Source organism: Pelecanus crispus, chromosome 1 (assembly GCF_030463565.1).
Source record: "Pelecanus crispus isolate bPelCri1 chromosome 1, bPelCri1.pri, whole genome shotgun sequence".
NCBI classification, from domain to species: Eukaryota; Metazoa; Chordata; class Aves; order Pelecaniformes; family Pelecanidae; genus Pelecanus; species Pelecanus crispus.
The window spans coordinates 158,612,995-158,638,540 of NC_134643.1; the positions used below are offsets into that span (position 1 = coordinate 158,612,995).

Here is a 25,546-nt window from a genome sequence, read left to right on the forward strand (position 1 = left end):
TCTTTTTCAACAACATTCTCAATGAGATGGGTGACTTCTGAGGAAGACCACCGCTAGGAGATCGCAGGGATTCATAGGAGTGATTAATACAAACATCTTTTGTGCTTTCACTCATAAACAAAAAAATACTTGTGCATTTTTTAAATGTTATGAACAGCTTCCATATTGGGCTGTGACAAGATGGGTATTAAGGAACACCTGAGTCTAAGGTACAGGTCAGTAGCTTCAGTAGTTGCAGTGAGGGGGTATCAGCTTTAAGAAACAAAACATTTTATACTTCTGTTTGCTCCCCAGCCTTGCAACTCCCACATAAAGAACACGATTATACCTTCTGGAATCAGAAACAAGGGTGGTGTTTTTGACAATTTTTTTTTGGCTTTTACTCATTGGCAGCTAAACATGCAATTCAGTTTTCAGTTTGCAATTTCTAGAGCAGAAGAGGCTTTCAGCAAACAATTTACCTTGCATAATCTCACTCTTCTAAGAAAAGAGCAGAAATAATAACCTCTCCAAACTCTCCAATTCCAGACTTACAATTATTGACCCCACATCAACTGATGGAAAAGAAAATAAACTAATTACAGTAACCACTTTAAACTGGCTAGTTTTTTACAGAACTGTATCTTCTCTTGTTTTCAATAAAGAATCTTTAACGTCCTGGTAGACCAACAGAACACCTTACCCATAATTCATGAGACATTAAATTTTTGTACACATAGTTTACAGATAGTTATTAAAATATTACTCCTCATATGCTTCACTGAAATTTATTTCTGTAAGCAATGGCATTATTTTCAGAACCTTTGCATTTCAGAGAGCAGCTGGGAAGAGAGGGGTCACTGCCCAACTGCAGGAGCATCTGGGCAGGATGGAGCATGTGTTCCCACAGGAAAAGGTGCCTCCTTGGACAGGCCAGTGCCCTGCGGCTGCCCACCACCACCATGGGGCTCAGTGGGCTTTTCTCTTCTCTCCCTTCACCATCAGGGAGTGCTCTTACGGGAGAGCCAGGCATCAGCTCCTGGCCTTTGCTGCACTGGGTTGAGCAGAAGTGCTCTTTCAGTCAGTGCCAGGGATGCTAAAGGAACCAGCCACTGCATCTCCATCTCCCTCATTCACTAAGAAACTCAAAACGCATAATAAATTGGCTGTAAGCACGTGGTTGACAGCAATCTGGAATGCTGTGGTTGCTACAAAACCCCAGGTTTTAAAAAACTCTGACCCTGAAAGGAAGTCCAGATGTTAGAAAATAAAGTCCTGAACACTACGGAGAGATGCCTGAAATACAGGAATTGTAAAAAATACCTGAATTTTATTCAAAATTAAGGAAGCTGGGAAAGTAAAGTTATGGGAAGAAAATGAACTGTACTGGTGGACTTGGCAGTTTAAGTTTACGGTTGGACTCGATGATCTTAAAGGCCTTTTCCAACCTAAATGATTCTGTGATTCTATGATAATTCCTACCTGCTTCACATTTTGACCATGCACCAAGAGAGTCTTTTCTACAGTTATTAACAGCTTTTATCTCATTGCCACCAAGCTCATCATCAGCTTTTGAATCCAAATGTCAGTTTAGTTTTACTTCATGAAGTGGGCCTCCAAGTCTTGCCATTTCTGCATTTCAGCAGTTTTCCTCCCCTGTAATACCAGTGCTTGTTTCCTACTTTTTCTTCTGTGTTTTGTCCTCTTGAGAGCATCACCTTGACTAACAAGACAGAAAGTCCTGGGCTGTCAGGGAGTGCACAGTGCATACTGGCTGGGATTTGGAAGGGTGAGTGCTGAAAAAAAAGAGTAAGCCATTTCTGGACTCCCATAGTCCTACTTCTGTGTACCAGCCTAGCCCTGAGGTTATGCCACTGCCAAGGGCTACAATGGACTGGACCATCAGGAACAGAATGTTTTCAAATTTTTTGCCATGTTTTCAAAATTCAGCCAATAATTAGCAAATTATATCAAGAAACTATATGCCCTAGAATTAGATTTTCACATGTTCTTTTGACCTAAGCTGCAGACTTGGCTAGTGTGCAATGATTCAGCTTCTACATGTACTGCTCCGCCTTCAAAGTCAAGGGTTCCCAAATGTACAGTTGAACAAACCCTTCAAAGTGATGTAGAGCGAGAGAGAGAGACGGGATGCTTCCGTCCATGCTGTACTCCTACTGTAACTGCAAGACATTAGTGATCCCCCGGTGCAAACAACACATTCCCAGTTTTGTTTACATACTTAGAAGGCAGTCAGGATAGTATTTGTTTACATACTTTGGGTGAGGTCATGCCATGAGAGCAATGCTGTGAGTTTCACTCTAGACTGCAGTCATCACTTACCCTTCTTCATGCTTCTCCGTCTGGCCTGCATGAACTTAACTTAGGAGCTAAACTTCTTCCAGAAATGCTGGGCTCCAGCCTAGGGACCCTGCTTGTCTTGTCTGCTATGCTGAAATCACCCAACTCCAGTGCTGAAAATAGGAAAAGCAGCTGGTGTGGCTTAAACACTTCTTCACTCTCACAAACCAGATTTACTTCACACTGTGCTTTCCAGGGGCTCGTTTTAGGATTTCTATTTAATTTGAAAGACTAGATCCTACAGAATACTCTTCTCTTAACTCTCGGGAGCAGCAGATACTCATTTCAGCTCTTTCAAACCAGCAAGTACTCCAGAGTACCTGTATATTGTCATGGCTGAAAAACACACATACACGGATCTGTCCCACTTTGTATTTCCTCACTGATTTTTCTTCTATTTGAAATATTTTGTAGTGGTAGCCTCAGTCTCACTCTCCTTTATTTGGGGAACATTTCTGGGCTGGTAGTACTGCTACAGTCAAATGAAAAGCCTCCAGATGCTGGAGCTGCCCCATTGCTGTGCACAGACAGGTCTATTCTTGATGTGGAGAGACAAGTCTGTTTTCACATGGATATAGTTCTATTAGGAGAGGTTAAATCCTCTTCAAATAGTTTTTTTCTTTCAGTGGCTTTTGGCCTCACTCTTCCTGGCATGAAGGCGGAAGGAGAGGCCCATCAGCCTTCACCACCATACACAGTGCAGTAGGACGAGTAGAAGAAACGGGAGGTGACTCCCCTGCACATCCCCATGGAGGTTCAGCAGCCCCGGTGCCTTTAGCTGATGCAGGCATAGGTGGTGGCAGGAGGAAAAGAGGTGCGTGCAGAGCTGCTGAGTGACACTGTGCCCGTCTGCTCGGGGGCTGCTGTGCTACAAACTAGTATGACATTAGGGGCAGTTGCTCTGGCTGTACTGGGGAGTTGTGGCCACACAAGGCTCCAGCGAGGAAGCCTACTCCTGCCTTAATACCCCAGACCTCTGGCTAATCTAAGCTTGGCACTGGAACATGACTGCTTTTCTTTAGTCAAGTTTTGCCAGCTAATGCCTCTTAGGATGAGGCTGTAGACCTTCCCATGATACCTGCAACAGCTATTTTGCATAGTTAAAAACTTAGATTTACCATTGGCTTTTACACAAGTTTCTAATGATGCAATTAGCTGATATTATTCAAGGCTGTAATTTTAGTTATTGCTTGATGCAGTTAGATATTTAATTGCTTATTATAGTTGATTACTTACATTGATTACATTACGTTGATTATAGGGTTTGCTATATGAACTGATTGCTCTGTCTTGATTATAATGATGTTGTGCCATGTGAGTAATTAACTTTTCCACAAGAATGCAAGAACTGTTTATTCTGTTTCTGGTAATGTAACTCAAATACATGAAATACAACCTGTCTCCTCCCTTTTGCCTTAATGCTATCAGAATATACAAGAAATATATATATATATTACTGCAGGAAATGTCATTTTGCAACACACCAACCTTTACATATCTGAAATACTGAATATCCTGCTGACTGAAATGTAGGGGGGTTTACATTTATAATGCTCTTTTGGATTTATTTTATATTAAAGAGAAAGAAAAGAGGCTGCATTAAATGCATCTAGTTGAGCAATATATATATTGAATATCTACATACACAAATAAAATGCTGGCGGCTTAATTAATGTTACAATGTTGATTTTAATTCTCAGGGCATGGCACACCACTGACAGGCACCTTTAAATATCCCCATCATAATCCAAGTAATATAATAACAACTGTATGTATGACATTTTTATGTTAGCTATTGAGCAGAAAACACACAGAAAGTAGGTGTTTATGCCCAGCAATTTGCCACCAAAACTCCCTATCATCCCTGTGAAGGGAAGACTCCCACTGACACACATCCCAGCACACTAGAGGCCAGGCTGACAGGGCCCACCCAAATGGAAGGGACTGCAGAACTAGCCCCCAAAATATAAAAGAGTAAAAAGTCCATGAGAGAAGCCCCAGGAGGAATGGAAAGACATGAGCTATAAAATTAAGGTGGTCTAAACAATTAGTGAAATGATTCATGCATACCCTGCTTGCTCAGGTACAATGAGCTTTTCCCTATCTCCACTGGCTTGTCATTTTGAAGCTCACATGCATTTCAGAAGATCAGAGATGTTCAAATACATGGTGTTCAGTGCTCCAGAGGCAAAAAAAACACTGGATATACTGCTGGCTGGGAGTGTGGAGAGAACTGCACTGAGGCATACACACAAGGAAATTCTAGGCAGGTTCGGTAAAAAAAAATTTTAACTAGGATAACCTAAACCCACATTTTTTCGAACTTGGAATTTCTCATCAAAGACTAAATAAATATATTAGTAGTGTGAACTTTCATAATCTAACAACACTGGTGTAACACATATGTTAATAAGCTCTTAATAGAGCCATAAATAATCATCAATCAAAACTTTATTGAATACCTGGGAACACACTTTTCATAGACACTATTTGCAACTGAATAATCATCCACTCACAGAGGGAGAAATTCCTGCTACATGATATTATTATTCATACTAATCATGATTTCTTCTTAAAGATGAAACAAGTAAAACCTCTGGCTTTTTGAAACCTTTTGCTAGGGCAAAATGCAGTATACTTGAATACCCTAAATTTTTACTCTAGTAGTATTTAAGGACTTTTACGCGCTTTGCTGATTTAGATCCATGTGAATAAACATCACCCTTTTTGGTTTTTTTACTCCACTAGTTCTGCACAGGGCAACTCAAAGCACTGCTTTTCCTTTGACAAATGATGGAAAAAATGCCAAGTATTTTTGCTGTAGTCTGAAGTCTGCAGGTGGCTACTCCCTCTCCCCTCTATGTATCTGTGTAGCAGCTTTGAATTTTTTTCATACAACAGAAACATCTGTTGATAGTCTAGAAACATTTCTGAGAATAGGAAACAATGAAGGAAATTATCTTCTGCTGGCAGCACATCAGAGGGAAATAGATGATGCTTTTCAGAGCAGACTGCAAGCCCTTTACCCCAGTCACCCACCTTTCATAGGATTAAACTGTAATTAACTTGCTTTGTATGCTTTGCATAAATCCCATCATGGCTAGTGCTTTGTAAAGTAAGGTTAAAGATGGAAGTAGACAGTTAATCTCCCTCGATCCAAGCTGCTATTCCACACTGCTAAATAAATTCCTCCCCACCCCGAACTAATTTTGGATGTATAGGAGCCACACAGATGCAGAAAACTATAACCTATGGAAGAAGGTGTAGATTATAGAAGACTATAATCTATGTACAAATGCAGAAGACTATAATCTATGGAAACTAGAACACCAGTGTCATTTTAAACATGGATCAAATCCTGCTCACTGTCTCACCTCTCATATTATTTCTCACACTAATGATATGATTATTGAGTAAAATGTGTAGAATTTCCCTCCATATCTCTGGAGTTCATTTACAGTATACTCAGTGGAGTTTGCACCTACCTAATTACACTGGAAGCAAAGCTAAAAGAAAATGATTTAATTTTCAGAGCCAAAGAAATTGGAAGTGCCAGATTTGCTATTGCCCCAATGCACTGAAAATTCTGCCCTGTGAGACAGGGTCATGTAATTAAATGGCAGTGACATTTAAGCATTAGCTTTCATATGCTTAAATGTGTGGGTCATTCCCTTAGTGTCTTCTCAAAGTTCAAACTCCTAATTTAAAATAAAAGAGCAGCCTTCCTCCCACCCTATTGCATGCAGTTGTAGTAAGATGCCCTTTACTACCTCTCGAAAGAATTTTTACCTCAAAGCTACATTACTGCAGCTTGAATGACCAAACTAATGACATTAAGGAGGGATTAATGTGTGGGCTGTTACATCTCAACGAGGGAAGCCAATGGACCAATGTTTGTGTCATGGGGCTAGGGGAAGCTGGACCAATCCTTGGTTTTGCCAACAGTGAAGGCTTTTGTCCTACACAGTGGTGCAGATGAAGAGCCGGGAAGGCTTGAGACAACCTGTCCTGGGGCTGCAGAACAGCACAAGGAGACCATGTGGTAGATCTAGAGAGATGCCACTGGGAAAGGAACTGGGAATCTCTCTTTTTCCTTCCCATCGACAACCGAATTGCTCTTTGGCATTCGAACACAATGTGTGTGCTGCCTAATAGTGTAGACATTTGCGTTTAGTTGGTGCAATTCCAACCCTTTTCCCCCAGGAAAACAAGTCACACCAGAGAAGAAAAAAGGGATTTTAAAGAATCTGCAATTCGGCTAAACCTGAAAGGAATTTCAGTGAGAAAAAAAAAAAGAAAGAGGAGCTGTATAACCAGGGGGCTTTGTCCCTGCCAATGTGAGATGCTCTGCAAATTGGAGGGGGGAATCTTAAGAGTTTCTCCCAAAAAAGAGTTGCCATTATTTTTCTTGCTGGAAAATACCTGGCAACCAAACTGAAGCATCCTACCAGCTCCTCTGTAATGTTAATATATTCAGGCTGTAAGCATAGTATGTACCTGTGCAGATATAGAGGAATATCAGACTGCAGATTCTTGGGGACAAATACCCTGAAGCCCTCCTCTGTCCCTCATACAATTTAAGTTCTCTGTGTTCTAGCCCAGAAAACATTAGCAAAATGACTGTTTTGCTCTCAAGCCCTTGGATGCATCCAATATATTCATCATTGGGTTGTCTTGTGTGTTATCCAATATCTGAGGAATAGTGGTTTTAGTAGAGATATTATTTCAGCTATGTTCACGTTAAAGATTGCATTTCCTTTGCAGATTTGAAGACCAGCAAACCTAGATCAGAAATCTTGATAAATGGTTTTCAACTGTTTTTAATCTGTGAACCCCTAAATGTTTTCCAGCAGGGAACAGGTCCCGGCACCACACAGAGAGACCTACTGCTGAGAGGCAATAGAGTTTCCAACTGACCATAAAAATAGTTCACAGAACCCTTCTTTGAAGACCCTGCTCTATAATGACCTTCTGAATAACATAGGCTAAATAATTCACCCCAAGACATCTGCATCAAGTCCATAACTTCTGGATAAGCTTCATAAGATCATGTAAAAAGAAGGTTGGGATTTAAATATTTCAGTGACAGAGAACCATCCATACCCTTGACAAAGGTGTTCCTGTAATTCATTGTTGTCAAAACTGTGTCTGCTTCATGGTTTGAATCTGTTTAGCATTGACTTCAACCCACTGCACTTACTTGTGCTTTTGTGAGAGAGACTAAAAGCCCAGTTATCTGATAACCTTTGATTATATAGATATCTGAGAGGCCGAGATCAATTTACCTCTCAACCTTTTTCTTTGATAAACAAAATAAATCAAACTTCTGAGTAGTGTTGCTAAGTGGTGCCACTCCAGATTTCAGATTTTTCTTCTCTGAACTCCTTCCAAGTTGATAATGTCCTTTGCAAAGCACAAAGAAACACCAGAGCTGGAGTCAGTAATCTAGCAATGGACCCACAGGCTATACCTATATTGCCAAATAAAAGCCAGAGACCAATCTCCAGTCCTGAGGCCACATGGTCCTATCCACACTGCTCATACCCACATAGCTTAGCGTTATCCCACTAGTTCAGATTTGTTTACAAGAGAGCTTGTGGGGTGGTCTGAAACTGAGCTGAAGTGGCAGCTATCCATTAGACAGAGGTGTGATGCTTGAGTTTATTCTATAGCAGCAGAGTAGACATGGCCACTGATACCTTACAAAATACCTGTCATTAAAGGTCACTCAGCTTCCTCTTGCTAGTAGACACTACTCTCCACTGATTGAGGGGTTGTGTTAGCTCAATTAACTACAGTATCTCCCCGGAAGATTACTTTACATTCAGATTTTCTACCACATTGACATTTCATCCCACCTTAGACTTGCTGCTTTCCAAAATACAGTGGCTCCATCCTAGAGCTAGGATGTCCTTTTTCTCTACTCAGTTCCTTGTGCATCAGCTAAAACTACTGTCATGGCAAAAAGGCATCCAAAAACCCCTTCTTTGGCCCAGGAAGGTTCTTCTGGCAAAAACACAATAACCTACAACAGCACCAATATAACTGCAGTTTTGATGGGGGAGATCTTCATCTGAAAGTAGGTGATTTTGCCAGAGCAGACAGCAGAGCAAAGCTTCCAGGCTCTGATGTGGCAGGAAGCATCAGACATCTGTAGATATCTGTAACTCATTCCAGGGCTCTCAATTAGGCTGGAGACCTATCCAGTGTGAGGAGCTCTTCTACCATCTGGATTGTGGTGTTCAAAGAAGAGTATTCATCCTTTGACTTAAAGTATACTTAACTGCATTTGGATACATGAACATACTGCTACGCGAATGTGGTTATCTTGCAGTACAAAAGAGAAATCTTGGCAGACTGGCTTAAGGTGGTTGTAAGAGTCTGCCTTTGCTCCAGCCCTTAAATGAAGTCCATAAAAAAGAATTAATCCCCCCTTGTAATTAAGTGGTACTGTAGGAATGCAGTCTGTGCTTCCCATCTCATGGGAAGATTAGACCTCACATTAGATGCAAGGTCCAATACTAGTATTTAATACTGTGGGATAATTGCACATGCCTTCAAAATGCACTGCTTGCAAACTTAAGCACTTCATATTTAAGAATTTTATCAAAAAATCATTTTTCACCTCAGTGGACCATCAATATAAAAATCACTACTGAACTAGTCCTAGTTTTCAGTTATAAATGTTTAGTGCTCACCCTGCTAAAAAAAACCCAACAAAACCCTTTATGGTATATGGTATGCCATGCTATTATATTAATGAGTCATACAGGATGGAAATGGAATTAAAAGTAATTAGCTGTAATTTTGTCTCATGTAGCAGCATGGAGAAAGTAAAATGCATTTAGTGTTCTTCTCAAGAGAAGCTAGCTAACTTAACTGCAATGAGAAATTACTTATTCTTTGTTGCATTTTCTAACACCAGTCATCAAGGTAACAACTTTGTTAGACATGGAATACAACTATTTGGTTTTTTCTTCAAAGGAAAGGCCAACAGGCTTGCTCAGAACATTTTCAAATGTCTTTTTAGGACATCTGGCTTGAAGCGTGCAAGGCTTTGGGGCGTGACAGTAAGCCGTGTTACCTGCCATGGGCTCATGAAGTCACCCTGTAGTAAAATGCAGTGGTTGTCAGTGAAGCTGCTGGGCACCCCTGCTACAATTCTTGACTGAGTGTCTGTAATCTGCACAAGAAGCTTCAAAGATGGAAAGAGGATCGAAATTCTTGGCCATTGCATGTGCAACCACCAGATCGTGCCACCCATTCTTGAGTGCGCACATGCAGCACCTGCCTCTCCTGTGCAAGGCTTGGGGAAGCAGCAGGGAACCTGCCGCTTGGTGCTGGTTGGGCATCCACCCCTGCCTGGGGTCCTGTGCTTACAGTGGAAATCATCAAATCTTCATGGCATTTCAGACTGTACTTCTCAGACTAACTAAGGTCCTGAGCTGAGGTCTTGTAATGTTTGACTGTTTCAGTCATCATTGGATTCATCGCTTCTAACTTGGCCTGACGTTGAATTTAAGGTGAGCCAAGTGAACGCTGCAGCCCCAAGAACTGGTCCTGCGTTCCCTCCAGCTCCCAGCTACACCTCCCCACCGCTCATCTTGGGTTGGCACCGACATTGTGTGTCTGTCTGCCTGAGATAAACTGGATGGGGCAATCCTGCTGGCAGCCAGCCTAGCAGGGGGAAAGCACACGGGGTGAGTTTTCCCTTCAGCCTGCCCTTGGCAGGCTCCTGCGCCTTAGCACAAGAGGTGAGGCAGAAACATGAAACCAGGGGAAGAAGGGTGCCGCTTTTTGACAGCCACCCTTATTTAAAATCCCACAAATATTTTACCACAGACAGCTGACCTGTCTCTGTAACCTGGAAAACACTGAAAGCACTGATGTTTGCTGAGGCTGACAAACCTCAGAGTGCTAATGCAGCTTCTCTGTTCTCCTCAGGAGCTTTTCTCCTTAGGAGGGAAGCTAGAGCACCAAGTGGCCATGATGATTTTGCAGCTTCAAAGGTCTAAAGGTATAAAATACCACATAACGCAGAGTATTTTACACATGCTTTCTGTGAGAAAAAAGCAGCACTCAACTCCCTGATCTGGTTTCTGTAGCTCAGAAAGGGACAATGCAAAACAGCCCTGATCTAAATCCTTTGGACAAGCTGAAAGAACCAAACCCCACACTCACTCCTGCTATTTGTTGCTGGGGTTTGCTGGGACTGCAGATTTATAATGTAGTTATTTGTTCACCGGACGGGGGCTGCCATCTTGGTATTACTTAGTACAGCAGCTTTTGAGCTCTACCAACCAGAGCCCAATTTGCATCAGCATCCCCCAGATGAAAGACTTCATTTTCCCCTCTATGCCTCCCAGAAGGTGAGTTTACATAATGCCACTCTTATTAAACAGTCTTTTGAGTTAACATACATAAAGAGAAGACAAATATCTCAAGTTTAGTTTCTAAACTCCCAAATCTATAGGTAATTACCCAGCTGATACACTTCAGCAGTCCACAAGCTGCACTTAAACCATGTGGGTGAAGATCCCATGCTAGGGATAAGTGTTTTAGTGTCCTCCGGTTCAGCTACAGGTTCATTTCAGAGCTTAGTGATGATGATATTTTCTATTGTAATTAATTCCTTAAGCCACCGCTATCAAGAGGAAGAAACTAGATCAGCCGAAAATGAAATTAAATCAATGTGACACAGATGAGGCTTTGCAGAAGAGGAGAGGAATTCAAGGGACAACTTAACACTACCTGGTTTGATGTGCATTTTAGATCTCATGATGGACAAGCAACTCTGCCTTTCCACAGCATCCTCCTTTTCCTTATACACATATCCCCCTAACATCTACATGATACATATCTACATTTAATAACTTCAGTCATCAATGTAAAGCTGGCACATAGACATAAAGTCACAAAGAGTGCAAAATGGGAGCTCAGGATTGGAGCTTGACTCTTTTTCTGTTCCAATTCTTGCACATCTGAAGTGTTGAGAACAGCTTCTATTGTAAATCACAATCTAACATGTTGTCTCTGCTTTTAGGCAGGATGGGATTTGAACCTTTGCTTGAAGTGAGTGATGTCATGCCTAAGGCACCAAGAATTCTCTCCTCTATATATATGCGGTCACATTAAAATGCTTCAGCTAGACAAGATCACTTATCATGTGTATATACAATATATGATTTCAAAGCCACGGCAACACATTTTTATCCCAGAGGCGCTACAGTTGGATCTAGTCTCCTTCAGAATAACTACTGTTTACAGAATTATCCTACATCACAAAAAACCTTCAGATGATCTCTTATTCCTCTGCCATTTCACTACAATGATCCAAGGCAGTCTGTAGCAAGAATAAAAAAGTCCCCAGATCTCCATAAACAAAGCAACCATTTGTGTTTCTGCTTTCTAGTGAAGATGAGCAAACCCCCACTGATCTTGGGCAGGATAATCTTATGGATAAATGGATTTTTTCCTTTCCCTGGACCAGTTTTCTCAACATTTCACATTCCACTACTTTCCCAGTTTCTTATTTGTGGACACTTAAGAAAATTCTTGAATGGATTAGTATCTATCTGTATAAAAATAGAGGTCTGAAATTGCGAAACAACAGAGCAAGATGGTCTTCTCCTCAGGCTCTTATGATTTCCCTTAGCATAGTCCATTTCAGGGTTCAGTTCCTAATACAGTACCTTATCATAGTGTTTTCTCAAATTGCTAGTAATAAAGTAATGAAGTAAGCCATGTTGTTGGCTACCTGTAAAAACTAACCTGAAGTGCATCTGATTATTCTGCCAATTTGTCACTTCACCATTCACAATCAGAAGCTGTAAGCAGCTTATAATCTTCTGAAGGGTCACCATCCATTACACTATCCAAGCATTCATTCGAAGATGCGTCCATTCAACCCAACCAGATGAAAACCATGGAGGCTGCTTTTAAGAGGCCCCTGAAATTATGACTATTTCAGAGGAACATCTTGGAAGCACTTCTAAGACTTTACGTACACAGCCGTTGGCTGAGCTTTTCACCGGATCTTACAGCTCTCTGTGACAGAGGAACCCAGCTCCAAGCACAAGGGGAAAGGACAGTGTGCATGCGCAGCAGTTCTGATCTGTAGATTTATGCTGTCCCTTCATTGTAGAACATAAAATCAGACTCTCTTAAAAATCACTTCCCTTTACAGCAAGTTCATGCCTGACCATAAACTGCTTTAAAACAGAACTTCAGCTAAGAGGGTATCGCAGTAATTAATGATAAGGTACATAAGGGTCATTATCAAAGTCTTAGGCTTTATAAACACAGAAAATTCATCCCAGTTCATGCTTAAAATAAAGCCAAAAATGGTAACGAAATGGCAATTAATAGAGCATCAAAACTTTTTATTCTTTTCTGTTGGTTATAGGAATTCAGAAACCTAGTGCATCTTCAAAAACAGTTGAACCTGAATCTAAATTCTTTGACTGTATTCTGTTAGTTTTTCTACAGTGTCACTGTAAAGTCCTGCATCTGGCAACAGTTCAAGCTGGCTTGGTAGCAGCTTGGCAAAGAAAAAAACAGATGTGTTTGTGGTCAAGTTGAACAAGTGTTGGCAGGGTGCTTTTGCAAAAGTGATGGCCAACTGCATACTGGGCTGCATTAGCAAACCATCACCAGGAGGTTGGAAGAAGTGATTGTTCCTTTTTGCTGAATGCTCATGAGGCCACATCTCAGTATGGTGTCCAATTTTAATCCCTCTCCAATATAAGAAAGACAAATTACAGTATGACCAGTGGAGGGCCGCTAAATGATCAGAAGACTGAAGGACAGGATGTACCAGGACGGGTTGAAGGAACTGGGCTTCTTCAGTGAGGAGAAGGGAAGGCTTAGGGATGTATTTATTGCTGTATTGAACTACCTGAAGAATTGTTACAGAGAAGACAGCCAAAGAGGTGCATAGAGAAAGGATAATGACAACTGTCCCCAGCTGCAATTTCAGTGCTGTATCTTCTGGTATTCTCATTGGTATTATCCCAAGCTCTTCAGCTCTGCTCTTTCTTTTTAGTGGATCCCCTTTAATAAATCTGTCCAGATGTGGTCTGTGAATTCCACTCAAGAAGATCAAAAAGCAGTTCTTATAGTCAAGCAGAGAGGACTTCCCCTGCCTGAGCCCTTGGTTCCTCCTAGAGCTTTCAGACACATTAGAGTCTCTTTTTATCCCATACTTCAGGAAATGTGACTGGCCATGTGTCAGTACCGATGTTCCATGATTCCCAGCTGAGCACGTGAAAAGATGATACAAAGCATTTGTCTCCACAACTTAAAATATCTGCCCGTGCTTTTGCATCCTACATTTAGGAGCTCTTTTGGGAGCCTGGAGGGCTCACAGCACCCCTAAACGCTTCCCTGCCCGGTCCCCCAGATCCGCCCTGCTACCCACGTCCCCTGGGGTATTGGTGGATGAAAAGCTGGACATGAGCTGGCAATGTGCACTTGCAGCCCAGAAAGCCAACCGTATCCTGGGCTGCATCAAAAGCAGCGTGGCCAGCAGGTCGAGGGAGGTGATTCTGCCCCTCTGCTCTGCTCTGGGGAGACCTCACCTGGAGTGCTGCGTCCAGCTCTGGGGCCCTCAGCACAAGAAGGACATGGACCTGTTGGAGTGGGTCCAGAGGAGGGCCACAAAAATGACCTGAGGGCTGAAGCACCTCCCCTACGAGGACAGGCTGAGAGAGTTGGGGTTGTTCAGCCTGGAGAAGAGAAGGCTGCGGGGAGACTTTGTTGCAGCCTTTCAGTACTTAAAGGGGGCCTATAGGAAAGATGGGGACAATCTTTAGCAAGGCCTGTTGTGACAGGACAAGGAGTAATGGATTTAAACTAAAGGAGGGTAGATTTAGACTGAATATAAGGAAGAAATTTTTTTACAATGAGGGTGGTGAAACACTGGAACAGGTTGCCCAGAGAGGTAGCGGAGGCCCCATCCCTGGAAACATTCAAGGCCAGGTTGGACGGGGCTCTGAGCAACCTGATCTGGTTGAAGATGTCCCTGCTTATTGCAGAGGGTTAGACTAGATGACCTCTAAAGGTCCCTTCCAACCCAAAGCATTCTATGATTCTATGATCTTCCTAACCTTCTCAGGAAGCTCTTGCAGGCAATTTCCACAATTCATAACTGGACTTCTTGCTGCTGGCTATTTTGTGTTCTGCCTGGGGGATACCTGCAAAGCTAAGGATCATGTGATCATGGATAGGAGATTAGCAGGTACTGCAGAGAATGTGTACGAGGTGGGACAGGGGGTCTCTCTGTGTGGTGAGAGGAGGTTGTTTAATGATCTCCATTAGCTGTTGCACAACTGGGCTATTCTCATCTGCTAAATAACAAAACATCTCAGGCAAACACAAATTTAGATAATGGATTCCTGTGATCACCATATTTTTCTGAAATAGTATCACTGCACATTAATTCCAGCTTTGATTTGTTTAATTTGATTCTGGCTTCTTTTTTTTTTTTTTGAAGGTGAAAAGTGCAGCTGAAGGGACCAATGGCAAAATTAACTTTACACAGTAAATTACATCTGCATTATTTTTTAAATAAGCTACTGCTATTTTAAATCAAGCTACTTTTCCTTCAGTGTTCTTAATTGTATAAGTGCTGTGCTCCAGAACTTTCTATTAAGCAAAGTGTTTTAAAATGAGTCTTAAATAATTTAAATATCTTTTTTGTGAAATACATCCCTTTCCTGGAAGAATTTTTGTCAATTTTATGCCTTCTTGGGAAGAAAATAAAACAGAGAAAGTATTTTATTATTCTATCTACAGTCTTACAAGAGCAGAAAAAATGTGCAATAGTAATAGTCTCCATTCCACAGCAGGCACACACTAAGAAAAATCTATAATAACATAATTTGCCTTCTTCACATCCCTCCCAACTCAAATGAAGTTAAAAATAAAATGAAAAATGGGAGACATTTCTTATTCCAAATTGATGTGAAGGAGGGTGTTGTATTTGTTGTCCATCTGAAGCCTGCCTGGCTTCAGCTAGTACTTCTCCCTCCAGGATAAAAGGGAGCTGGAGCCTTGGTATCAGCACCCTGATACTGAAAGCAGAAAAGTGAACACTGCCCAACTCGTCCTCATGAAAACTTTATAGCTGTAGTGTAGACCTGGGCACCTGCTCTGACAGGCCAGGAGTTTGTCCTTTCCCTGTGTCGTGGTTTAGCCCCAGCCAGCAACTAAGCACCACGCAGCCGCTCGCTCACTCCCCCTACCCGGATGGGATGGGGGAGAGAATCGGAGGAGTAAGAGTGAGAAACACTCCTGGGTTGAGATAAGAACAGTTTAATAATTGAAATAAAGTAAAATAGTAATGATAATAGTCACACTATAATAATGATAATAATAATAATGATACACAAAGCAAGTGATGCACAATGCAATTGCTCACCACCCGCCGACCGATACCCAGACAGTTCCCGAGCAGCGATCGCTGCCCCCTGGCCGCCCCCCCCCAGTTCATATACTGAGCATGACGTCATATGCCATGGAATAGCCCTTTGGTCAGTTTGGATCAACTATTCTGGCTGTGCCCCCTCCCAGTTTCTTGTGCGCCTGGCAGAGCATGGGAAGCTGAAAAAGTCCTTGACTGGCATAAGCAGTACTCAGCAACAACTAAAAACATCAGCGTGTTATCAACATTCTTCTCATACTAAATCCAAACCACAGCACTATGCCTGCTGCTAGGAAGAAAATTAACTCTATCCCAGCCGAAACCAGGACACCCTGCATGGAGGACAGTTTAGTCCCATTCTCCAGCAGTTATCCCCTAAAAGACAGTGGCCAAAGTAGCAATAGCACAACACAGGTCTGAAAATGGCTGGTACTGGCCTGTAGGGAATGGACTAAATGTTGGGTTCCTGCTCTCCCTCAAAGAAACTAGTTGTGACACAAAGGCGATGTAACACAGTGGCAATGACACCGTAGTCTGCATGACACACCTTCTTCTGATAAGGCCCCTCCATTCCTGCAAATCATATTGGGAGTGTACTTACACTACCACTCGCAGATTTCCCCAGGTGTGTTAGTCAGAAAAGTTAGGTGATGTACAGTTCATTTCATATTTCACCTGATCCTATTAAGCTCCTTATTAGACAGAGGAGGAGAATGAGATGAAGCGAGTGTGACCACATTGACAGGCAAATTAGTTTTCCAGCAAATGGTACTACTACGTATTTCTTTGTTCTGTAATATGTGAAGGAGACCAGGAGAGACAGATATGATAAACGAAAGTCGGCCCAAGTGTAAACAGCTGGAAATGGATTTCCATGAAGCATGTCATGCTGTGACTGAAGCAGGTTCATGTCATTGGGTTGTACATCTGCAGCACTCTGAGGGATGTCTGGATGGTGACCAGCCCCTTCCAATCTCCAGCTCTCCACAGATGATGCAGTCATGCCCAGTCACTGACTTAACCAGATACAGAACTGCACCCAAGATTCTAAGATGCTTTCTTCTTGGGTCAGTGCAACAACTTTGTGCCTTGATGCTCTCCTACAACAACTCACTGGCTCACTTTCTCCCTGGAGAGCACTGCAATGAACTGAATCTCATGAGGTTCAACAAGGCTAAGTGCAAGGTCTTGCACCTGGGTTGGGGCAACCCCCGGTATCAATACAGGCTGGGGGATGAAGGGATTGAGAGCAGCCCTGTGGAGAAGGACTTGGGGGTATTGGTGGATGAAAAGCTGGACATGAGCTGGCAATGTGCACTTGCAGCCCAGAAAGCCAACCGTATCCTGGGCTGCATCAAAAGCAGCATGGCCAGCAGGTCGAGGGAGGTGATTCTGCCCCTCTGCTCTGCTCTGGTGAGACCCCACCTGGAGTAGTACTGTGTCCAGCTCTGGAGCCCTCAGCACAAGAAGGACATGGACCTGTTGGAGTGGGTCCAGAGGAGGGTCACAAAAATGATCCGAGGGCTGGAGCACCTCTCCTACGAGGACAGGCTGAGAGAGTTGGGGTTGTTCAGCCTGGAGAAGAGAAGGCTGCAGGGAGACCTTACTGAAGACTTTCAGTACTTAGAGGGGGCCTATAGGAAAGATGGGGACAGTCTTTTTAGCAAGGCCTGTTGTGACAGGACAAGGAATAATGGTTTTAAACTAAAGAAGAATAGATTTAGACTGGATATAAGGAAGAAATTTTTTACAATGAGGGTGGTGAAGCACTGGAACAGGTTGCCCAGAGAGGTAGCGGAGGCCCCATCCCCATCTAGTTAAAGCTGTCCCTGCTCACTGCAGGGGGTTCGGCTAGATGACCTCTAAAGGTCCCTTCCAACCCAAAGCATTCTATGATTCTATGGTTCTATGAATCACTTTTAGTCCATAAGGAGACATCAAGGGCATGCCATGACAGTAAGCAATGCCACACAGCTGTTTATACTACAATAAAGATGAGGCAAATATAAACTCTAGGTGTTACATATGAGATGCTGTTTCTTCAGATATAAAGGTACAATAATATTCAAACATGATATTGTTGTTTGATTTAGATAGCAAGCAGTGTCATTTCTAGAACAGATAAGTAATGTATGTGAAAGGAACTTAAAGCCAAAAGAGTGCAAACTGACAAAGCAAACACCTAGAAAGACGATTGGTAATGCCTGTCTCTGTGTTTGAGATTGGGCATGCACACTGTCCTCTGACACAGTAACTTGCCTCAGAAAAGGCAAGATTGTGTCTAACCTCAGCAGTTGCGGGCTGTGGCTGCACAGTTGCATTGCAGTTGTAAGGTGTAAGACTGTACAAGTGCCATCTGAGCACTTCCTAATGATCACATCAAAGCAGAACAAAAATAAGTCCGGGAAATCAGGAGACAGGTCCAATATTTGAATAAGTGGCAATAGTTTTCTGGGGCACAACCACTGAATTTTCAGGAGCAGGAAACCTACATAGGAATCTGCTCCCCTCCTCTTTTAAGTAGCTCCCATAGAAAGGCTCCGGGCCTCACACTAATCAGAGACAAAGTTATACCAAGTGGCATCCAGACCAACAGCAGGACAAATCTGAGTAAAAGCAGGCCACTTCAGCATCCGGCAGGGTCTGTTTAGCACAAAACATGATTACAATCCAGAGTGTTTATTCATGCTCAAATTGCACAATTCAGTTGTTTATACCCATAGATATCTCCTTGTGCAATATACGTGAGGTTCTGAAGCCCACATTTGGTTCAAAGTCCTCTTTCATAACAGTAAAAAAGAAATTGGTTTATATCTTTATGCTCCAAGTGATCCACAGCCTAATTATTCTGATGCATTTGCTAACAGAAGATTAAGCATAGTTCTGCTGATGCCAGTGATGTTATGCTGCCCCTCAATGAACATAAGCAGAAAGATGAACAGGACCATGATATTTGATAGCAGTGAAGAGGTCATATACCATCATACTTGCTGTATTATGCAGCACACCACACCTCAGTTCTATTAAAATATATAACTAATTAATTCCTGATGCTTTTGGAAATCAAAGCTCAATTAAAAGGTTCAGTTTAGATTGATTTTTAGGCATTCTATCACAAAAGACAGAACAGCAAACACCACAGATCTAGCATGTAAACTGGCAAATTCAAATGACCCCACAACCCAGTCTGTCTTGTTCTTCTATTGTTCCTTGTTGTCTTAAGATTTTAATTTGAACTCTGTGAGCCAAAATAAAAAACCTTTGTTATAAGTTTGTCTAGTGCTTACACAAGAAGGTCATGAGAAAAACTCATAGGCACTCATAGACAGTGATGAACTACTAGTAACACCACTGCTACTGCAGCACTGTGAATGGCTATAAATGTCCTTTTGAAGCAGAGATGGCAGTAGGTTTGGTGGAAGAAGGAGGACTGGGTTTTGAAGACATGCTGGAAATACTAGTCACTCTGGTTAAATGACCCACCCACCTTTTGATGGCAGGCAGATGGTGAATTTTGGGTTGTTTGTCATTCAGTAGGTTCCCCCTTCACACTACCTCTAACCAAAGCCTGCCACTTTCTCTGCTGTCTTTGCTCCAATAAAATGTTCCCTTTATGCTGTTGCAATCCACTTCCCTCTAAAGATCCCATGGGGACTTTTGGTGCTCATCACCGCCTGGTGCATTCCGAATCCTTACCGTGCCCACAAAGCCTTTGTGCAAAAGCAAACAAATGCTGGTGGTGGCCAAAGTGTTTTCCCTTTCCTAAGCAGGCATGCATTTTAGCATTCCTGTCATTACATCATTTTACATCACCTCTGTATCTGGAACTCCCTGAGAGACAAATAAGCAGTTGGCATCATCTCTGGATATTGGCATGATGGGCTTTTGTGTCAATTTTTTGCCAAAAGACATTTCTCCAGCAAGGAGAACTATCAAAAAACCTAATGTGCCGCTAGACATAAACCAAAACGCTTTCCTGCTAGAAATGACATAAGTAATAAGAAAAGAAAGATGACAGAAAATCACTGTACTTACTATGTGTCGTGCTGCAAACACTCCATCAACTATTGCACAACAGAACGCTGCTACCACACCAAAGCTGATAAACACGATGGAGGCTACTAACTGAGAAGAGAAAAACAGATTGAGTAATGTTTTCAATATAATTCTTTAAGTAAAACAGTTATACTAATTTTTCTAGTATTCTTAAACGACGTTTCCCCCTGCTGTAATTCACTTTAGATCAGTGTGGCAGGATGCCAGTCATGCGATAGAAAAAAGGCAGAAATTCTGGATCCTGGGTTGACATACCATCCTCTACCTGAAAAGCATAAGTCTTCCTAGAGGAAATTAGATCAGCTGTAAGAGTTATTAAATTCAATGGTGATTTCTTCTAAATCAACTTATTTAATAAAACAGCAGTGATGTCCACAGGGAGCATGGCAAAATGCTATGTTCCTGTTGGCTCACATCAATCTCTAGAGCTTTACTACAGTGGTAGTAGTTTACACATATGAATAAAGACATTGTAGTAAGTTAATAACTATCCCATGAACTCTCAGAAAGCTTTTATCATCCCAAATAGCTTATGATACCTTATGCCACAACAAAATCAGAGACTCATAGGACTGATACCTCTGGATGGGCTGGGGTGTGCTGCCTTGGCCCCTGCCCTAGTTGGGGTTCCCAGCCTGCTCCTCAGTCTCAGAGTGAGCACGGCAGAGCACAGCAGAGCTCAGTACATATCCCAGCTGCAGCACAGACAGCACACCATCTTTGATAACCTACCAGCCATAGCTTCAGACCTCATTTTACCTCCCAAGCTGCTTCATTCATTAAGAATTATTAATTCTTTATCAATGGGACTGCGGATGGCGCAATGCTAGAGCACTGCTCTAGCACAGATGGTGGCAGTATGGAGAGCTTGGGGGGAAAAGGCTGTGCAGGCTGGGCATGCTGAGCCCCCTGCTAGCTGTGCTCACTTTATCTCTGAGGATGACTACAGCTGCAGCTCTAGCAGCAACTGCAGGGCTAGCACAACCCCAGATATGGCAAGCTTACTGCCCAATTCACTCTGAAAAGAGCAATAGGACTTGGAAAGGCTGAGAATTGGTCTGCGTCTTCATCAGAGACCAGTCAGCGTGCTGTGAGCACACACTCTTGAGATGGCACTGGTTTGTTTTGAGGGCATGTCTGAAGGATGCAGTGCTGTGAGTGAGGTGAGATGAAGTGAGTTCTGAAAGAGAAACCCTGTGTATGCCTGGCAAGACGCTCCCCTTGGCCTCATTAGCCCCAACACTATCAGATGAGGGAGAGATGCTGTCACTCCTTCCTCACACAGATTAGAGGGTTTTGTGACTTTAAGGACTCTGCACCTTGAGTTTGGATAAGTGGGTACCTGCAGGATTTAAGATGAACCTAACGTGCACTCACTGGCTATGTTTTTAATATAATTTAATGTACATCTTCATATCTCTGGCATTTCTGACATGAAGTCACAAGAGGAACCCTTGGAAACATCCTCTATGATAGTTTAATTTTAATTTACAACAGTATTAAGTTATAGTTAATAACTGCAACAGATTAAAAAATTCCCTTGAAAACTGACAGCGTCCTTAACTGATAGAGCACGCGGACCAGGGTTTCAGTTAAGAATTTGGAACCTCTTTGTTATTTATCAGTCATCAGTTGCTCCTTCACAACATGTATTTCAGAAATGCTCAGGTATAGATTACCAAAATTACATCCATACAGTTCATATATCCCTTTTGCCTATACAAAATCCATATTCACATTACCTCACTACTGCTTTCACGTGTGTAAAATTTGTAAGGCATCACAAACCCACTTGAAAAATGGACTCTTTAGCTTATGTTAGGCTAAGAACAGTACAATGTCAATAGTGTCAACAGGGGACACAGCATTGATGACTTCCTAAAAAAAACGCATGTTGGGCAGGTAAGGAATTACAGCCTTATAAACCCATAGCATTGGGCACACAGATCAAAGCAACATGAAACATTTGGAAATAAGAGCTCTCAGGGAATCAGCAAAAAGTACAACTTAAAAGCAGAAGAATCACAGCTTTCAAATGCTTTCTGATACACTCTTAATCTCTCATTAGGTCACGGCTCTTAGACCATGTAATTGGAGGCGAGCCAGCACTGCCACAGGGATTGCCGTGTAATCTGAATCCTCAGCATGGGGAGGAAAGGGGCACACGGAAGTGGCTGAGGCTGACGGCACTGGCTGATCCTGGGAACCTGCCGCATCCCCCCTGCAGCCAGCTCCATCCTGCTGTAAGGAGGCAGAAACCCTAAGAAAGCACTGTTGGCTGCATCGCCCTTCAACCTCCTCTATCCCTCGGCTCCCCAGTACGGCGGGTCACGTCTCGTGAATCTGGTTGTCTAAAGATCTTGGCATGCAACTCATCAGATCAAGAAGGCTGTGGGCTCCTTGTGGAGAGCTATTATCACTGCAGACCAGTGGGCTGGGCTGCCCTCTGGCAGCTGCATTTGCCACAGACCGTGATCTCTTTATTTGAAAAAGCAGCAGTGTTTGAAAGTTCAGACTAAGTCATTATTGTCTGGTACCTCTATCTTGTTTTTCAAGTCATAGCAGTCAATCAAATAATTAGTGGGCTTAGCCAGGTGTTTCCAAATTGCCTGGGCTCAGGATGAATTTACTGGAAGCTGACCTCAAGGTGGCTTTTCATTTCACACATGAGCAACTTATTGATGATCTACAATCACCAAACCAACATTTTACACTCATGGAGATAGCTTAAATCACCTAATGAGTATGCTGGCCTTTCAGTTTCACCATAGAGCTATAAAAGACCGCATATAAAGGTGCACAGTAAATTGTAGTATAGACAGGAGCTATGGAGTTGGCTTTGCACTCCTCCGTCATGTTGGTGAGCATCTACCCATTCAGGGAATTGTGTGCAAGTCAAACGTTGTCAGCCAGAGTCTGCTGTTCTTATCCATGCCTACTAGCAACTACTTCAGTGAGTGGTCTCTCTGAAATGAAGAGGACCATTTCTTAACTGAAGTGATATTTATTACAATGCCGAAGTGGCAGAATGTGACACTAGGGGCTTCTTATGACTTAAATTGACTTCTATATGTATTAGAATTATAAAAGAAGTAATAATACAAGAACAACACAAAGAAATCCTTAAAATAAAATTACAGATTCATATTCTCTCTCAGACCTCCCATTGCTTATTGAGAATGTGAGAAACACATAAACAAAGTACAAAATTAATTACTTCTAAAAATTGCAGCCAAGACAGCCAAATGAAGAGCTGTTGTAAATTCAAAAGCTAATTTTCCTGAGTGGTAGGTGATTGCTGGAGTTGTGAGTTCATGAGCCTAGCACTGTCAAGAAAGAAAAGCAGTGCAGTTCATTGAAACATAGAGAATTTTTGTTGATAGGTAAAAGAAACAGCACTTTCAAAAAAATAAATACTCATCCCTCACATCATCTCATCTCCTTTTTTGTCAGGAAAACTATTCATTCTTTATAACAACATATTTTAACAGTTATTCAAGGAACAGTTTTGCTCTTGCTGTTCCATGGCTCTGCAGCCAGGCTTCTCTACAGCTATTATCAGAACATGTTTACTCCTGGTTCTGGTACAGAATACATAATTTGGTTATTTACAAGGGAACCATGAAGCCAGTTATTAAACAGTGAAAACTGTGCTGTGTGGGCCTAACAATCAAAACCAAAAGCCAGTTGTTTAACAGAGGTGTTTTAGCAAAAGGGAGAGCAAAACAGCAGTTAGAATGAAGGACTTTCGCATATAGTACTAACTGAACAGCTGTTATCTTCAGTCATGTCAAAGAAATATGAAAACACTCAAAAATGCAAAACTAGGGAAAGGCTGGACTGCTGAATTCTTGCATGCTGCCTTCTTTCAGAAGAGGCATGCATTTTATTGCAGAATTTACCTGTCTTAAACAACCTCTTGTCCTTCAGCAGGCATACGGCATCACTGGCTGCACTGTGTCACCCTCCCCTGCAAGCGAGCCTAGTCAAAGCAAAATAGAGCCAGGGGACACCCTGTTGCCACAGAAGCTGGTCACGGACGCTGTTCAGCTGTCAGAAATGCACCTAGCACAGCTACTTGGCAACTAACAGTCTCCCACAGCGATTCCCAGGCATCGTTTTGGAGTTCAGAGTTGGCCACAGACCAGACCCAACGGGGAGTTTGATGCAGCCACCCTGGCTGCAGCCACGCTCTCATGTAACCACCACACCTCAGGTCCCAAGGCACTTTGTGTGCTGAATCGCATGCTGCTGGCACCATGTCCCCCTGGTGTGACACACGGAGACCTACAGCCAACGTTTGCCAGCAGCCACACAGAAAATCACATTGCTCCCCAGCATAAGCACCCGCTTGCTACGGGCTGGTACCTTGCTGGGCTGCTTCCAACATCCCTGTGAAACACCTCTGTGAGGCTTGCTAGGCTGCAGGTCTCTGTTCTCGCACATACCTGGTTTCCTCATGGCTCTAATTTAGCTCTTACCTGCTTCGGTCAAAAAGCACAACTGCTCAGATAGTGACAGTCACTTCTAGCACCAGATGCTGTGCGAGATGCCTCATTCTCTCGATTTAGACTAAGTAGATCTGTGACTTTGGAAAATGCATGGATTTTTGTTTTCAAAATTACCTCAGTATCAGATATATGTCACATTATATCTAACAGACCCACTCTGCTCATGCTAAATGGCTATTTTTGCATTGCACGGCCTCCAATGTCTCCAAGCATTGTGCTGTTCATCAAGTCCCTCTGGGATTTTTTTCCAGGCAGAGTTAGAATCACAATTACCCTCATCAATGTAAATTGAGAAACACTGTCATCCAATACCTTTCACTCCGGAAAGTGAAGGCTTTACAAAAAGCTGTGTAAATGTTATGCCACAGGTTTATAAAGCCCTTTTTATCCCCACACAGGTTCAAGCAAATGTATTTGGAAAAGAAATGCATGTGGCAGTTTGTTGTAGGCTGCCCCTAACATTACATTCCCCAAAATACAGTTTAATTCTGTAGGCCTTTTTACTGGTTTGATTTCCCTGTGCCTCCAAGCTCTGAACATATACAGGCTTAAATAAATCCACTGCACTTTTTCAGTATGCTGAGGATGAAAATGTAAGAAGTTTACAAAAACTGTGTCACAAATCCAAAACAGAGAATGACTTCTCACACCTGGTGCAATCTCAAACAGGAGTTGTATTTGTTACCATGGCCCCTCAGCAGGGCCGTACATTAATAACGTGCAACACTAAGGCAATTAAACTCATTGCATTGCATTTCTGATGCTGCTATCAACTAAATACTGTCTTGTGAAGTGGGACGATACAAAAGTACCTTTAACTGTGAGTTCATTTTCTCTAATTTGGAAAGTCCTCTCCTGTGTGGCTCCTTCCCCTCCCACAATGGCCACTTTTTTCCCCCGCCCTTGGGACAGAAGTTTTGCTGCTGCAATGAAAATTAAGCTCAGGCAAGGCTCCTACTACATCGGTTTTCACAACTGGGCTAATTAGGAGGTTTCTCACTACACCAGGTAATGTGCTTCACAATTTATGGCCTGCCAACCTATTCTTTCCAAAGGTTGGTTCTTCAGTAATAGGACTGCTGTACTTGAGGCTCTGCTGGAGGGTTGTCACACCACAGGAGGTAGGAGTATGTCATGTTCCTTATTCATTAATGCCAATTCCAGTCGGAGCACTAGTTACGATGACACAAATTCATAATGATGAAAGACTTTTATG

At 42.5% G+C, this 25,546-nt stretch overlaps 1 protein-coding gene across 1 annotated transcript in view; it reads right to left on the reverse strand.

Moving 5' to 3' along the window:
* TMEM255B (transmembrane protein 255B) overlaps nt 1–25,546 on the reverse strand; it is a 79,377-nt gene that overhangs the window by 27,345 nt on the left and 26,486 nt on the right. The window contains exon 4 of the mRNA XM_075710477.1: nt 19,799–19,888. Within this exon, the coding sequence (XP_075566592.1) occupies nt 19,799–19,888 (90 nt within the window). The remainder of the gene's footprint in view (nt 1–19,798; nt 19,889–25,546) is intronic.